General features: G+C 37.7%; 1 protein-coding gene across 12 annotated transcripts in view; it reads right to left on the bottom strand.

The window, feature by feature from the left end:
• The window catches only part of znf827 (zinc finger protein 827), a 74,702-nt gene extending 62,694 nt beyond the window's left edge, over positions 1–12,008 (bottom strand). For 6 of the 12 annotated variants that reach the window (XR_009272420.1, XR_009272417.1, XR_009272427.1 and 3 more), the window contains exon 1: positions 11,598–12,007. Coding sequence is in view for 7 of the 12 variants with exons in the window: in XM_058784276.1 (XP_058640259.1) it covers positions 11,598–11,640 (43 nt within the window). In the remaining 5 variants the exon portion in view is untranslated. Of the gene's footprint in view, positions 1–11,597 lie in introns of all 12 variants that reach the window. The other 6 variants (XM_058783698.1, XM_058783853.1, XM_058783772.1 and 3 more) reach the window with 3 other exon arrangements.
• Positions 12,009–18,006: the final 5,998 nt, after the last annotated feature.

Here is an 18,006-nt window from a genome sequence, read left to right as displayed (position 1 = left end):
ATTCCTCTTTGTAGATGAAGCGCCCTTTTGCACCCTTGTTTATTTCCCCCCAACTTCCATTTATAGATACCAGAGAAAAAAAAGAAGAAGAAGACAGCGCCTGGACTAGTAATCTCAGACGTACCATCAAAAACTTGGTAGATCTGCACAACTTTTCATAATCAGCCGTGAGATGCTAACTAATGGGATCCACCGTATACACTTCACTGGGCATAAAAGTGGGGCATGAAGCCCAGCATTGAAGATTTTACATTTACAGCAAGAAAACAAATCATGGAAAACAAAAGGAAAATGGATGGCTTGCTGTGCCCACCCAGTCACAAAAACATAAGATAATAAGTAAGGCTCTGTGTACATACCACAGGGACAGGAAGCAGGGGTGGATTCAGCTAGGTGCTATGACGCTAACACCACAATATGCTGTTGCTACAGCATTACTGCCGCCTACTCAGATAGACAGCATGCACACAGGTTAGAGCTGACAGGGAAACTCTCCAACTACTGTAAATCACACTTTGTCCCAGTAGCTCAGGCAAGGGATGCAGCCAAGCTTGACTAGCCAGCCACCCAGAAAGACAGAGAGAGAGAGAGAGAGAGAGAGAGAGAGAGAATATGAGGGGGTGTGTGAGAGAGTGGAGGAGGTATGTGTGCGGCTGGTGTGTGTGGGGGGGAGGTGGGGGGGTTGAAGAAAAGGGATGGCTTTTTTACAGTGATACCGGGTTGACAGCAGCTTGGCAGTGGCGCCCACGGCACTGCCTGCTTGGATCCAAGCCTGTCACTCAAGACAAGGGCACTAATCAGGATTGGTCCCGGTTTCTTCCTGAAGAATGGGGGTGGCAGTTTTGCAGCCATTAGTGCTGGAGAGGAGAGTGGGGGATAGAGCGGTGGCACAGCAGGAGAGGCTAACCTCATTTACATGCAGGTCCTGGAGGAGAGAGAGCTGATTCCTTTTCCAATCTCCATGTTAAACGGTGGCCGGGGCGGCCGATGGTTAGCACCGCATTGTTCGGTCCTAGTGCTCTTTGTCACGCTGATAGCCATCTCGCTTTTACGAAGGTAAAGACGTACGAGCGAGATAACGGCGACGGCACCCACGTATGACTGAAAACGTGCCGTGTCAGAAGAGTAAACGGGAATAGTTGTTCACCTCTCCCCTTTCATTCGCTTCACGTCAGTGTAACCAGGTGCTTCTAATTCAACCCTACAGTATCTGGGTGACAAATGATTGCAAAAAATATGATCACTATGACAACCACAACTGCGCCTTTGGAGAGCACATCGAGCCAACATTTTGAGCCTAACCTTAGTGCTTCGTTTAAGAGTCTCTGCATAGACAACGACTAAATGACTACAAGGGTAAACTGTGGCCGCTGAAATACGAGTGTGACTTACAGCTGTAGGGGACCGAGAGAGGAACAAAAAAACAGTCCACTGTGTGTGTCAAATGGGGACATCTTTATAGAGAGTATTTGGGATAATCTATAAAACCATAATGAAGATATGCATAAAGATCTTCAGCTGAGCAAACAGCAGAATTATAGTCTGAATCAACACCGTGCTGTAAAACAATTCACTCCAACTACAACACAGCCAATCAATAGTGGCGCATAAAATGAGGGCTCCACTGATATTGAGATTATACTACGGATAGACTAACCATAACTGATAAATGCTTTATTATTAATGTTAGATTACAAACAATTACACAACTACCTAAAACAGAGTAGGTTTAAGTACTAAAATTAACTAAAACTAAAACTTAAAAACAGTAATTTAAAGCTTAGTTGAAATATTAGTTTTTTTTAATTGGTTTGGTACTATTTTCACAACTAAGGTGTACATTTTCAAAACTTTAAACTGATCACACTTGTAACACCACTTGTCATTCTTTCAAACTTGAGTTCATGATTTAATTGTAGTTGCGCATATTTTCATTCCACATAATCATTGTTTTAAAACACAAGATCGTTGTGATATGTATTGAGAACATTTGAATGAATCACCAAAACCAGTATGATATTCTTTCAATTTAGTACTTTTAACAATCAGTTAATTCAAGAGCAAACAATGCAAGATTCATGTTTCAAATCACCTTTGTTGCTGAAATAATTACAGTAATAAAGGCAATAATTATCATGTTAGAAAATACACTTAAATTACCTAACTTGCATATCTCACATAAAATCAATAATATTTTGTAAAAGTATTTATCCAGTGTGTTATCAAAAGGTGTGATGAAGGTATTATATGGCCGTAACGTTTACTGTCAATGCAGTAAATGTCCTCACTGTGCCATAAGACTGAATCTATATTCTAGCTGAATTTTTCAGACGAACGGTAAGTTATAGTAAAGTGCAGTCTTTACATGGTAATGCTTGAATATACAGTATCACATGGCACAGTGTAATGTAAAATGCTGTATTTGATGCCATCTGTCTCCCTTCATCTGATACATCTCTGATCAGTTCCTCTCCCTTGTGTCCTGCTGTATGTTCACAAATAGCAAAACACACGGTTTTACAAATGAGGACGTCCTCAAAGGGAGGTTTTAGGTGATTTTGTCAGGTTTTGCTTACTTCTGGGTAATGAATTGTCCCCAAAAATTGTTTACTGTAACATAAGTAGGTACACACACGTACACACACACACAGGTTTCCCTATCATTATGGTGACATTCCATAGGAGTAATGGGTTTTATACTGTCTCCCCCTACACTAACCCTACTCCTAAACCTACCATTAAGAAAAAATATATATTTTCTCATTGGACCCAAAAAAGGACAATGATTTCAGATACTGCCATCTTTGTGGGGACATTTTGTCCCCATAAAATAGGGTTTACCTGAAGCACACACACACACACACCCTTACAAAATAGTGGTTATCAATAAATCACTTTAAGTGTAAAAATAATTCAGTGCATTTGGTTATCCCTAATTTGAAATCACGTTCTATAGACCTAAATATCTATTGAATCTATATCTATAGATGCACCAAATGATTCACTGATTAACCATTAAGATGAGTTAGATGAAATAGACAAATGTATTAAACTGAATGAGGAGTCATGCTAATGAAAAGTTTGATAGTAATAGCTAGTGAAAAGGATATTTTGTGATTGTGTGTACTGTACTAACACAATTGAAAATATGCTGAAATGTTTGAAAAAAGTGCACTTTTGATGATCTTCTGTGATATTAGTACTAAGAGTTTTGAAAATTTACCAATTGCTTGTGAAAATTGCGCCAAAGCAATTAAAAAAAAACTGTAAAACACAACAAAATTACTAAAACAAACTAAAATGAAAACTGAATTCAAAATATAATAACACATATTATAATGTATAAATAATATAAGAAATACTGAAACACACACACATAAATAGGGTTGCAGGGATAATTATTTAATTATTTTTTTTGCATAAATAAAAAAAATATATATATAAATACTAAAAACTAAAATCAACCATTTAAAATTAATTTCGGTATTACATAATTTTTTACAGCAGGGATTTCCAAAACTTTAGTCAGTTAAGCCTCTTTGAACAAAAATATTCACTCTGAGATTGTAAGTTAATTTTTCAAAAATTGAACACATTATTTCTTCATTTCAACATTATTATTTTTTTTAGGTTTTTTAGGATTAACTTAAGAACTCCAGTAGGGGAAACAGTTATGTACAATATGAAAAACTGATATTCATTATGAGATCTGCAAAAGATTATATGTAGCCATGTTTTTAAGATTAACTTTAAGTGAGCGATAGATGGCGAAAAAATAAATTAGCATGCACAATTAAACATACAATATATTGATACATTAAAAAAAAAAAAAAAAAAAAATATATATATATATATATATATATATATATATATAAATTAGATGAAAAATGTCAACTTTGTCAAAAATGTCAAATTTTTGTTAATGTTCCCTTGGCAACTGAGTGAAATAAAATAAGTTTAAGTTAAGTTTAAGTGCTAAAATTGCTAAAACTGAAAAAAAAAGCTAAATTAAAGCTAAAGAAAACTAAGCAAAAACAAAACAAAAAAAAATGTCAAGAGCACATAACAAAATTACTAAAACTTAAAATAAATTAAAGCTAATTCAAAATATTAATAAATACTATAATACTAAAATAACACTGTATTGGCCGATACCATGTTGTATATATATTATGCATTGTTGCATAGCAATGCTTTTACCTAACATTTTATCATCATAGTAGTTATTTTAGTTTATTTAATCTAATTTAGTTTGCGTAGTCTAGTCAGTCTCATAGTCGTGTGTTGTTTTTATTTAGCACTGGAGGAACATTGTTTATTTTCAGTGAGTACAAGCTGTATACAGTTAAAATGACAAAACTAGTCATGTAGCTGATGCTTTTATTTACCTTCGAGGATACCATCCCAGTGACATTTTGTCGTACCTGTAAAGTTCCAATTTTTGCTCTTTTTTTTCTAACAGTGTACAAACCTGCAACCTTTCAGTTGCCAACCCAGATTTTTAGCCACCATGGCTGTACCTTCCACACACTCAGAGCATTAGTATAGCATGGGTAACAAGGTGTAACAGTGAAAGAACGTGTACAGCCTCCCACCAACATCCAGGTACCACCCAGACCGATACTAAACAGCTAGCGACCTCGTCGCAACAACTAAACATGAATACCGGAGCTTTGCATCAAGGTTGGGAGTAATCAAACATACTGTGAAGTCATCTGCAAATGCGAAGGACATTTTTTACACGAGGGGCTGAGCAGGTCTCAGACACTCACCTACGTTTTAAGCCTCGTAAATCAGCATAAGACATAGTGACAATAGCTTTCACAGAGATGACTTCACATCATGAATATAATATCTCGCCTTTGTAAAGCAGCCAAACACCTCTACACTCGCCGATGATATACCGTTTCCCTTGGAGGCTGTCAATACCTCAGGGTGCCACTACTCTGTGTCTGTTTCCTTCCTGGCACTTTTAATCTTCTCAGCTATAAAACAGCCCCGTCTCCAGAAAAACCCTTGGAGCACAGCTGCTAGTCCGCTAGTTAAACTCATTAACATGCTTATGTTCTCTGCGCTGGACAGTGCGGTCTATCTTAGAGACGTGACAGAGGAGAAGATAGCCTTGTGTTTGGAGAATACCCAAATTTCAAACCCTCATCAAGCACACTATCTTGGGATTGGAGGAAAATGGAATTTGACTGAGTTTCGATTATATATATATATATACACACACACTTTTCGCATTTAACCCAGGCGTACCGAGCTCAATGGAATCCTGACAAGAATATAAATATAACCGCTTCCGTTGCGAAACTACATTGGTGTCCCAATGTCTCTTGATGCTAATGATGACAATGATAGTAATTACCATCGTTATTATTGTTGTGTAATTACTATGATTATGATCGTTGCATAATTGTGAGAGCAAATTGTCTAGTTGAGTCAAACTTGGCATTTTTGGCACTACTTTGTTGGTGTGGAATCAGCCTCCCCAATCACAACAAGAAAAAAACAACAACAACATCAAGAAGCCATTATGGCAACAAAACTGATCAGGACTGGGGACAATCTATTAAAGCTGAACGTACTCAATAATGGTTGCCATCTGGAGTCCATTTCAAGGTGGAGAAAGAAAACAAAAACAATCCATTCCATTCTACTTAACTTCACTTGGTTTGAAAAAGAAACTGGTGTAAGTTAACCAACCTCACGGCTTTAAGGAACTTCTAATCAAGACATCAACATTTTGGCTGCAAGTGAATGAAAATAATCAATGACTAAAAACAGCAAAAAAAGTCTGTTTATAGTCTGTATGCACTGTGATTCAAAATGAATAAACTGCACTCTATTCTGTCTGTTCTAGTACACATGGAGCACGTGTGGCGCTCAAGCTCAGCACAGTTCGCAGCATGTGTGCACTTCACACAAAGTAATGAGAAATGTATTAAAACTACTGTCAACTAGACAAAATAAAGACTTCAGAGTTTTCAAGACTTTAAAGGTTCCGTGTCAGTGAAGAATTTAAGACAAAAATATATTACTATTAAAGGGTAAAATTCAAGATTCAAATGATCAGTTATTATTATTGGAAATTTTATGTTATAATAGTAATATTCTTTCCTAATACTACAGACTTTTTTTTTTTGATTTTGGGCTATTTGGCTTGACATAATGTGTTGTGGAAACTAGTGGAAAACTACAACATTCAAATAAACAGAGCAAGGTGCTTGGGCCCTAAATAGTGTTTATTTTATTGCATTTTGCATCTGTAGATTTTAATTACAGTAGATATATTGAAAGACTGATTTTTCAAAATGAGTCAGAAATCACTTACAGAACATACACCAGAATTTCCAGTTTAATTCTTATCTATATTCTGAAGGTTTTTACCGAGGGGTTTGTTCAAACTTACATTTTTCTGTTTTTTATTTTATTTTTTATTTTTTTCTGGTGGTTGACAGCATTATCTGATTTATAAAGTGATATAAAGAGATATCCAAAATTTCCTCTGTAAAAATCTTCAACTTGAATAAATCAAACAAATATTTTTTACTTTATCCAATGTTCAGATTTCTGGTCAGGGAATGTATGCAAATTAGTGCATATTTAATTGCAGTTATTAATGTAATCAATGTACATAATATAATATATAGTTTGACTAGGTTTCAAAAACGTGTGAATGTAAAGTCCTAATGCTCCTTTTGCCTTGATATCTAAACAGCAGCAGCAGTAACATATGGGAGGTTACATATTTGTCATGTTACAAATCATATTTGTCAGTATTTGACAAAGCAATCTTAACATAATTTTTGTTGTAATTTTCTGTGGCTCTATAGTGATTAGGCACGTGGTATTTATTTACCTCTCAGGCAACTGGCTCCAAAAACATGTGGCCTTGAACCACAATGAGCAAAGAGGGCAGCGAGCAGGTCGAGTACAGAGGAGTCACACGCCAGCCAAGCAACTGCCATTCAGATGAATGGGAATGCTAACGTATAGATTTGTCCAGGTATTATTGACCTCTCTACTTCCAAGGCCTTCTCTAAAATATGACAATTCAAATCCAGTTTTAAAAACTGACAGCGGCTTGCCCCTTCTCATTCTCTGTCAAGTGAACAGACTGCTCTTTGATTCTGCCCAGTAAGCCTCATCTCATCTTAAGACAGACCCAGAGTACTGACTCATAAATCAAATCACAGTTTGGCATAGCTCTGCAGCCAGGGCCTGCGTCAGACCTGTCTGTTCGATCTCTTGTGCGGTGTGGCCCAGCGTTAGCAGCCCGTTAAAGGTCTGTCCTGGAGGGGATGGATGCACTTGTGTGGTACAACAACACAGGAAAGTGCCTGGAGCTCTCCAGCAGCTCCCCCCACCCTTTCCCCAGCTGAACCAGCGAGCTGTTCCTTATGAACCACTGCCAACAGAATGCCTGCTATGAGCTGGTTATTACTCAGTGCTGGGCCGCCACTAGCCAAAGGGCTGCTCTCCGAGCTGTAGATCTCCATGTTGTGACTTGTCAACATGCGGAAAATCGTTACCCAGCTCAGGCACTTTTATTCCATACAGGCTTTGATTGAGACTTGGGTGGGTGAAACACTGTGTGTAGACTGTAGTGATTCATGAAACATATGGACACATGGTATGTCCTATAGATAGGAAAAAATATTACTAAGTGAGCATGTTGATTAACTACAGCATTAGAAGGATCGATGGACAGGTTCAGAGCACAACAGTAAGGCTTTTTTTTTTTTGGTCTGCATGCCCTGCTAATGTTTTCACTTTAATATATTTTAAAATGTCATTTATTCATATAATGACGAAGCTGAATTCTTTAATGTTAAGTAAAACTTGCATTTACTTGCTTGAAATATAATTTTTTTTTGGTGCTTAGGTTTTGATCAATTTGATGCATCCTTACTGAATAAAAGTATTAATTTCTTTAAAAAATTGACCCCTAACTTTTGAATAATAGGCTAATGTATTCACACTTAAAATTATAATATTTATTTTAAAGCAATTTAAAATATTTCACAAAATTTCTCAATAATAACTGGATGATAATAATAGCTGTATAATAATTATGTAATTAATATGATCACCCAAGAAACACCAAAAATTCTTACACTGCTTGTAACTTTCAACCCATTTTTTTTTTTTCTGGCACCACCAAGATAATCCAAATCATACTTATAATTTCCCTCATGCGTATTAAGCCAGTAAGATCATTTTACATGGCTAACAAATTTAAAACGTAGACGCACACCAAATATTACAAAAAAAGCACATGTATACATTTGCAAGGTGTAAAAATCAAAATATGTACAGACAGATACAGCGCAGACTCAATAGAGCAAGCGATCCTTAATTCCCATCCTTACTGTTGAGCACTGAGCTTGGCTTCAAGACAGCTTGTCTTCTGATTCAGTGCTTTCACAGGCGAAAGCAGGCTACTTCGTGGCGTGTCATTTTAAAGATGCACCATCTTTAATAATACATTACACATGATGAGCCTAGTCCGTTACAATCATCGAGCTGTACAAAAATTGTCTTAATTATGTCACCATAGCGCCTTTGACTGAGCACTCACAGCTAGACTACACCTGTGATGAAAGCCAGGCGATCCAGCTAGCCAAATTAATCTAAATGTTCTGGTTCAGTATGCCTGGCTGAAGCCCCTTTCTGTGTAAGCACTTGTTCAGGAGAGCATACACCACCCTTCCCCTGCCCTTTAATTCATTTCTGAGAGGAAAGCCTGTGTATCATTATTCGCTTGAGCTCAAATGGGCAGACACCGGTGAGAGAGCCTGATCAAGTTGGTGGGGCAAGGGGAAGAAAGAGGAGGAGGAGAAGGAGGAGGAGGGGGTATTCTTGGCAGAATTTCCCTACAAATCAGATGCCAAGAGCGAAATGGAAACCTCCCCTCATTTTCCTTTCCCCTTAATCCAATGTTTTCAAGCCCAAGCCCAGCCAAGGTCATTATAATCATAGATGAGTGGAAAGGAGCCAGTGACCCACCATTACGGTAAGGTGGAGAGCCACCCAGTCGCACACACTCTGCCATCGGTCTGTAATGGAGAGCTGAAATCCGTGCAATGCTCCAATTCCTCCATTTGCAAATGCAGATAACCTTAAAGATCATGTGTGTATAATGGAAATGGCCGGCTCCCATAGGGAGACATTTTAGCTGATGGCAAAGGTCAGGGTGAAAGAATGATACGGGCTATGTACTTGCACAAAATGGAGGCCTGCGAGTAAGACAAAGAACAGCAGAAAAGGAGAAAAAGAGGTAACCTCAGTCGACCTCTACACCTCAGAGTGGAAATCTGAGGAAAACAGCTTAACGAGATGGGAACATTTTAACCTAGGCTCCCTTTGCGCGATTAAATTACTGGAAGTTTGCTGAACTGTGACCTGCGGTTTGAACAAAATGTATGAATTCTGGCAAAAGGAGTGTGCAACAGTGTTATAAAGGCCGTGCTTTTGTAATCCCAGTGGTTTTCATTGTAGCACTAAAGCCAAAGGTCATATTTAACTGTCAAGAAGATCATCTGACTGTATCAAGGCCTTGATGCCCTCTTGCATGTCTTGACCCGTGCACATCGTGACGCAAGCGCTCCTGAACTCAGATATGTATTCTCAAGAAAAGGAAGTGAAAGATACAGTTGCAAAAGATTATGACATAAAAACCTAAAAGAAAAAAACCCAACAAAAAACATCAGATGCCTGGCACATTACTTTCTGAAAGAGCAAACAAACACACATTCCACTGTCCTGGACTCGTATTTTTAACTTTTCAAGGCAGTATATAGTAATCAAGAGCAGATGAGATATATTTAGATCCAGTCGTGCTTGTCATCTGCCACTCTGCTCACAGGTGTCAAAGCACAATGAACACAGAAACGTAATGAAACGAGACAACACTCCTCCACGGCTGCATGAGAAGGCTGTGTGGAGCGCCACCAAACTTCAGGCGAGATTTTGCTGAGTGGGTGATTTTGATACGGCAGTAGATATAATGTAGTTCATAAACAACCATGACTGAAAGAAATGAGCATTTAGTTATAATATTGAGGTTTATATACCATACCCCGAGTTTCTGTTACTAAATAACTTTTTATGTTTAGTTAATAAGTTACATTTGCTTAATAAGCAAAGTTACAACACTTTATTATCATAATATTGTGGTTTATATACCATATCCCGAGTTTCTATTAAGGAATGTGTTTCTCACTAAACAATTTCATAAAACTCAATAATCCAACATAACTGCCTTCTACATTTTGTTATAGCCTACTTTCAAATAATGTACTAAACCCACCAACAAGTTCAATTTGCTTTATTTTAAAGTCAAAAGTGAAAACTTTGAACTGCATTACTGATGAAGAACATCGAGTTAAAAGCGAGTAACAGTTAGACGACATGACTGTGACAAGTTCAGTGGATGTAAACAAACTCGTTTGCCATTGTGAAGAAAACTAGAACACAGGCAGAAAATTCCAGAGAGCCGCAAAAGAGTGTCTCAGACTTTCAAAAAAGTCCCAAAAGGCGCCGTTCCGCTTTTGAACGGCAACATGCACAAAAAATGCATTACGAGCGCTTGCTTTCGTGCATTTAAAGCGCCACCGTGCCACATTTCGCCAATTCCTCTGATCGATGTTTTCCACACTCCACATCATGTCCCCTCTAGCGGCCGGCACACGCAACTGCGGCCGTTATTAGCGAGCTGATAAAAGCACAATGTTAACATCCAGCTACACAGGGTCAAATGAACAAATTTCGCGATTAGTAATTCCAAGCGCAACCCGTGCGAAGCAGCGCGAGCCGTAAGATTTCCGTCGCGCGAGCTCCGAAGCGACAGAGAAAAACGCGTTTCGCCTTTTGTGCGTTATTGATCGCAGATCGTCTGCAATGAATGGCTGCATGAGGAAGGAAAAAACCCTGAACTTCAGGTGACCGACCATGGCTTTGACACAGGCAGCCTGCAGACATGAACCCCACTGAACTGGGAGGGGTGGAAGAAAATACCTCAGCTTAAAAAAATCCCGCTCGACAAACGAAAGAAAAAGTCGCGCACACATACACACACGACCGCGGAAGGCGGAAAGTTGTGCGACCGCGTTTTAGGACGCATTTTGTAAGTTGCGGACCGCTGCTAGATAGCGCTGGAGCTAAGTAAAGGCAGGGGCACGGATGGAAGGCTGAGTCTGGCTCTCAGTCTGATCCGACTGACCCTTCATTTTATTGCGGCCAGATCCTCAGATCCTCCCCTTTCCCTTCCGTGCGTCTCTGCCTCGCTCGCACGGACACATATAAGAAAAGACGCGCGGCCATAAGCGCCAAATAAGCGGCGATAACGCGAGCTTTCCTGGCCGCAACCTTTAGGCGGAACGGGACCTTTATCGATTATCTGCAATTAAAGGCACCGCTAGTGCGCTCGCTCCGCTAGCCCCCTCATCGCCAACATGGCTGCCTAGCACAGATCTAAAAAAGGAGAAATAACCTCCGCCGTGCCTTTGTCTGTTTCACCTCTTTAACCCTAAACTACTGCGCAAAACACACGGAGACGCGCTAAAATCGCGCCGAACGAGAAAACGACTTACGTGAAGGCAGGCGCTTGGGTTGCTCCTGTTTCCTCCTTGGCATTTTCCCCCTTTTATCACATTCTCCTTCTTGTTTAGGGATAAGAAGAAAAAAGGTCTTTTCCCATTGAAATTTTGCGAGGGAGCCTGATGGCAGGGACTTGTCGTGCACCTGGCTGTCCTCGGTTAAGTGTATTGTTGGGAACAGGGAAGAGTAGAGGAGGAGGTGCTGTTGTTGTTGCCGTGTCTTGACTATGGCTGCTCTCTGTAAGTGTGTGTCTCCGAGCCCCTAACTAACACTAATGCAGGGATCAAAGGGCAGCAACAGCAGAGCACACACACACACACACACACACACACACACTCGCGCGCACACGCACACACACACACACACGCTCGCTCGCTCGCTCGCTCGCTCACAGAGAGAGGAGCTCTCCCGACAGAGCAACGAGAAAGGGACAAGGTGCCCCCAAGCTTTCAGGGTGTATACTTGACTGACCACGGAGGATTTTTTTATATTCATATAGAAAATGGATTCTGACTAATGCATATTTAAATGGCTTGAAAAAATATTTTTTTCACAAAAAAACGTTTGATGAACATAATGTAATGATATAAAGGAACAATGGGTTTAAAATTAATAATAATTAAAAAAAAACTATATATGTATATATTTTTTTCATAATTATTATTATTATTTAATTTATTTTTTTAGAAATGTTTGAGTCTGAGTTGACAGAAACCCCCAAATCACTGCAGTTCATTTTAAGGTCGATGTATAAATGTACAATGGGATTTAAAATGAATGTAAATGAATGAATGAATGTAAATAAATATATAAATGTTTTTTTTTTTTAATGTTTGGTTAAATCAAATCAACACAATTCCTTTTAATTGATTTAATGTTGCAAATTTAAAATAGAATTTACAGTAACACTTTACAATAACGTCTCTTTGTTAACATTAGAATTAGTTAACATGAACTATGAAAAGTACTTTTAAAGCATTTATCAATATTATTTAGCCTAATGTAAATTTCAGTATTTACTAGCAATTATTAAAATAAAAAAATTGTATCTGTCAATATTATTTAATCGACTTGTGCTACCATGAACTAGCGATGAAATGTTAAATTTTTATTAACTAACATTAATTAATGATTAATAAATACTTTATAACTAATGTATTGTTCATTGTTAGTTAATGAATTAATTAACATTAACTCATGGGACCATATTGTAAAGTGTATTTTCTCATTTAAATATTGTATTATTATTATTATTATTATTCTACTGTAATATACAAAAATAGGTTATTCCATAGCACTTTACAATAATGCTTCATATATTAACATTAGTTACTTAGTTAACCAGAAATAACAATGGAAATTATTATTGAAGTTCATTTCAACATTTGCTAATACACAATTGTATCTGTTAATATTATTCAATGGACTTGAGCTATGTGAACTAACAAGGACCAGTTTTATTATTATTATTAACTAACATTAAAAATATTAATAAACACTGTAACTAATGTATTGTCCGTTATTATTTAATGTTAGAAAATGCATTTAATTAATGGGACCTTATTGTAAAGTGTTAGTTATTGATATAATGTCTTTTTTTACAGTCAAATAATTATTATTATTTTTTTTATATGGTAACAACCATAATTTGACTTTAAATCATAATGTGATTAACAGATCCCCCTCCACCCCCCCACACACAACACACACACACACACACACAACACACACACACACGATATTCTGTTCTATGCATAGCACTGAAGCAGCCGGCTGTTCCCCACTCAGGGCTGGACTCCAGCAGGCTGCATGCTGTTGGACAAGTTCGTTCTTTCACACCTCTTTGGTGTTAGGAGGACTGTATCCTCCCTCATGCCATGCTGCCATCCTCCTCGCAACCATCCACACGTGCAGCTCGTTACCGTGGCAATTAGCACAGGCTCAAATTAGCCCACTTCGCCTCTGCACAGGTGACTGACACACACTTTGTAGCTCGCTCATTAGAATATGGCTGCCTCGCCATTCCTCGCACTCATTGTCACCCCTTCAAGTCCACAGAGAGGATGTTGATCCGAACACTTTTGGACATCGCTGGTAGCATTTACATGTGTACCATAGTAAAAACCACCAATTCCTTTCATAGGAGTCCAGTATTATGTTTCCCATGTTCAGTTCTTTGTGTCATTCCCTTATATCCTCAGCTGATCTATTTGATGTGTGATATTAGGAAACATGTTTTATGGTAATCTTACAAAATCTCCCCTGCATGTGTGTGCGCTGCTTGTTATTGTTTAAGATTAGTTTAGTCTCCATGGCGAGGTCACGGTCTGTTCTGTAACCCCGCCGATGCCAGGCAGCTGAGGTAATGCGTGCAAGCAGACAATCTGCTGATAGTAGTCATGGCAACAGCAGCATGACCTCACACTTGGTAGCAACCTAAAGGTCACCTAACAGACATCATGTTTTGATGGGCACTGTATCAACTGAACCTGACAGTGACAAACATCTGCGAAAGAAAGGAGGCCGTTTCCATTTGGTACCTTAACCCTTTTATTCACACTGCAGCGTTGCTTAACAAACTCACAGACCTCAATTTTAATCCGCATGTATTTCATTCAGTTTCAACCACACTTTGGAGCAACATATTGTACTTGTCAAATATTGTATTTATCCTTACATTGAAATCATTCACAAGTTGTAATGGCTGTTCATTCACTGCGTCTGTATAATACATGTATTATAGTTGTATTTTATATATTACACTGTTAAACAAGTTACAGTCAAACTTTATTTTAAGGTCCAATTCTTACCATTAAAAAACCATTAACTATGACTTTTGCTTCAATAAACTCCTAATTTGCTGCTTATTAATAGTTAGTAGGGTAGTTGTACTACCAAAGTTACATTATTAAGAGTGAATTATTAGAGTATGTTTTTCTACTTCAAAATTTCAGTTTATTTCTATGTGTTACTTGCCTTTTCTTTGTTAAATTTTCTAGTAATTAATGAGTGAAAATTGTTTCTACGCCTTTTTTTAGTTGGTAAATTAATTTGACTCATTCATCTCTGATTGATAACAGAGTATTTCTCAATTGTAACATTGAAACATATTTTCTAGTTTGAAATAATATGTATTGTGAATGAAATGTATGTAACAGCTACAGGTCACATTTTATTTTAAGGTCCAATTCTCGCTATTAACAAACCATTAACTACGACTTTTGACTTGACTTAAACTCCTAATTTGCTGCTTATTAATAGTTAGTAGGGTAGTTGTTAAGTTTGGGTATTAGGGATGTAGAATATGGTCATGCAGAACATGAGCTTTATAAACAGCCAATATGGCATGCTAATAAGCAACTAGTTAATAGTGAGCATTGGTCCTTACATTAAAGTGTTACCCAGCTACATTTACATGCAAAGCACTCATATTTTCATAGAATCATTTTACCTTCGTCTGCAATGCAGTTTATGGCATATGAATGCTATTTTGCTATTAAACATGCAAAATTACTTATAAAAAATAAATAAAATAGTTAGCCCCAGACTGTCCATCTCATTATATTTCTTGTGCGATATTGATAAGCATGATTGTTCTGCTGGTCTTTGAAAGCAACTCGTTTTGTCTGTTGGCATTATTACTACTTATTAAAATGGCTTCCCTGCAGCAGTGCAGGCTGTTAGTGAGCTAAATGAATTTCAGGTGCTTCAGAAGCGGATAAAGGAGGTTGGATAAAGAGGTATATCTCTCCCTGAGGCCAAGCATAGTGGTGTGGGTTACCTCTTTTTCAACTCGTTGCAGCCTCTTCCTCTTTGTTAGGATGTTGCAAGATTGTGTTAGGAACACTGAGTGGAGCAGGTCATTAGAGGACTAGTGACATGACAGGATTGTGTGACGGGTGAGAGAGGAAGCTTGAATAACAGAGAGCTCAAATAGTGTAAATATCACTTTTAACTAGTAGGGCGGTTACTAAAAATGTTTCTTTTTGCCCTCGGCACTGCATATTCATACACTTACGATGCCATAAAATGAGTGTTGCTCTAAACGTTTCACCTTAATGTAATCGCTGTATATTTGTGGATGTGGTGACCGGTGCTTCATGGCAGCAGGGACATTTTTGCACCATTAGGTGTTGGTTGACAAACAGAGCCCTTGGTTCATTTAAAGTTTGTCGTAATGAAACAATATAGGATTTGATCAACCATTCCTTAACTTGTCAAACCCAAAACAGTTTGATACATTTAGAAATAAATGTAAAACTCAGCAGTACAGGATTTAAAATGAATTTAAATGCCAGTGATAACCCTTTTTTCTTGCATGGGAAAGAGCATAATTGACTTTGTGTTTATTGGATAATTTTTAAATGCAAATGATTTTTGTAAAGTTGTGGTCACAGTAGCACAATTTTGCATAAAACCATAGCAAAATCATTCAACCTCACAGTATTTATTTTTATTTATAATTATTAAATGTTCTAGCAATTGAATTATACAGTGGACTGAGTTTTTGTACTATACATTTTGTAAGATATACAGTTTATAGTTTATTCACATAGGAATGTCAAAAACGCAGTATCTATGCGATATTCCGGATCCTGGATTTCTACTGATCCGTACTAAAATTCATGAACAACAGTGAGTGTGACCGACCCTTAAGGCATGGCTTGGCCATATTTAGACATGCAAGTGTGATTTCTTAAAAACAATCCTGCTTAATTAATTGTGAAACCTAATTATCACATGAAATTTTATTTATTTATTTATCTTTTGCAAGGTTGCATTTGCAATACACTTGACTCTAAAATCTGAGAGGGCAAGTGCTTCTGGTTGTCTATTATTGCCACATGGGACACGGGGTCTTTCACACATCTAACACTAGTAAACTCTTCTTGTATTGAAGTTCTTCATAATTAGTCTGTGAACATAGTATATTGTTGACTACAATTTAACATCAGTTATTTGGAGTGAAAGGTAGGCACAGCTCTAGGTCACTGTCTTAAGTTTCAAGATGAAGGATTGTTGGTCCGTTCTGACTCAAACTGCCTTTGAAATAGAGAGAATATTACGGTGGAAAGCTGGTGCCAGCGTTGTCCCCAGCGTGCCACCTGTCCCCCTTCCCTCTCTTCTCACTCCCTCTTCCAGCTGTGTGACAGAAGCAGGTGGTTGCCCCTGCACTTGCTCTCTGACCTTTTGCACTGGAAGGGATACCTCACAGAAAAGGCTACTTCTCCTTGTCCTGCAGACCATATTCAAAAACGCTGACTAGTTTTGACTCAAATTGTTCCAATTTGGATTATGTTTAAAAGGTAACTTCTCCCAAAAAGTGAAACTTCAATTATCGATTGTACACCCTCGTGTTGTTCCAAACCTATAAGATTTTCATTTTGGAACACAAAGATATTTTTAAGTCCATGCAACCAAAACATTCAAGCTTCAAAAAGTTCATGAAGACATTGTAAAAGTAATCAATCTGGATTGAGCTGTTTAAGTCTTCTGCAGAGATATGATCCGTTGAACAGATTTATTTCAACTTTATTCAATGATCAACACACATAGACCACATCAATTATGGTAAACAGAAGCTGAAATGTACTTGTTCGAATACCCAGGAACATTTGCCATTGGGTATATTCGATGTGATCCGTGTCTGTGCATGGATCAGTCTTTACATGTGAATAAAAGCTTAATTGAATCAAAACTGCTTGATTCATATGGATTACTTGTACAATGTCATATGAGCTTTTTGGATCTTGCAAAAAAAAGTTGGGTTGTGTGGACTTTAAATGTACAGTCAAAAAACACATCTTCATTTGTATTCTGAAGATAAACATATGGGCTTGGAACAACATAAACGTGGCTATTTTATTTTTGGTTGAACTGCATTTAAGTACTTGATGACTGATGACCCTAAAGAATGACATGAGTCTTCAAGAGCAGAGCTCCTCTTCTCCTCCTCTCCTGAAAAGTATGACAGAGTCAGCTTCTTTTCTTGGCCTTTGACCCTCAGCTACCTCAGTCCTCTAGCATATTACATGCTGGTGCTAAGAGTCAAAAACGAAGACCTTTTCATACATGTTGACAGGTTGAAAGAGCATTTAGAGCAAGACAGGGTCATTTATATCTTTAGCTGAACCTGCGAGATCAGCTATTGATATTTTAAATGAGATATATGGACCGAATTTCTGAGTAATATTTCTTTATTATTATAGAAATAACAATTCTAATCCTAAACAGATTTATTCAGTTTCATTGTGGATTCACCAGCACATGTTACTAAGTTGATCACAATACTGTCCATCTCAAAAAGACCTTTTAATTTAGCCTAAGGCCTTCCCCTGACCTATTCCTGTTGCTCTTTAAAGCTCTGTGACCAAGAATAATTTTATAAAAGACAATTAGTTT

This window comes from Onychostoma macrolepis, chromosome 01, assembly GCF_012432095.1.
Source record: "Onychostoma macrolepis isolate SWU-2019 chromosome 01, ASM1243209v1, whole genome shotgun sequence".
Taxonomy (NCBI): domain Eukaryota; kingdom Metazoa; phylum Chordata; class Actinopteri; order Cypriniformes; family Cyprinidae; genus Onychostoma; species Onychostoma macrolepis.
This window is presented reverse-complemented; position numbering and strand designations above follow the sequence as displayed.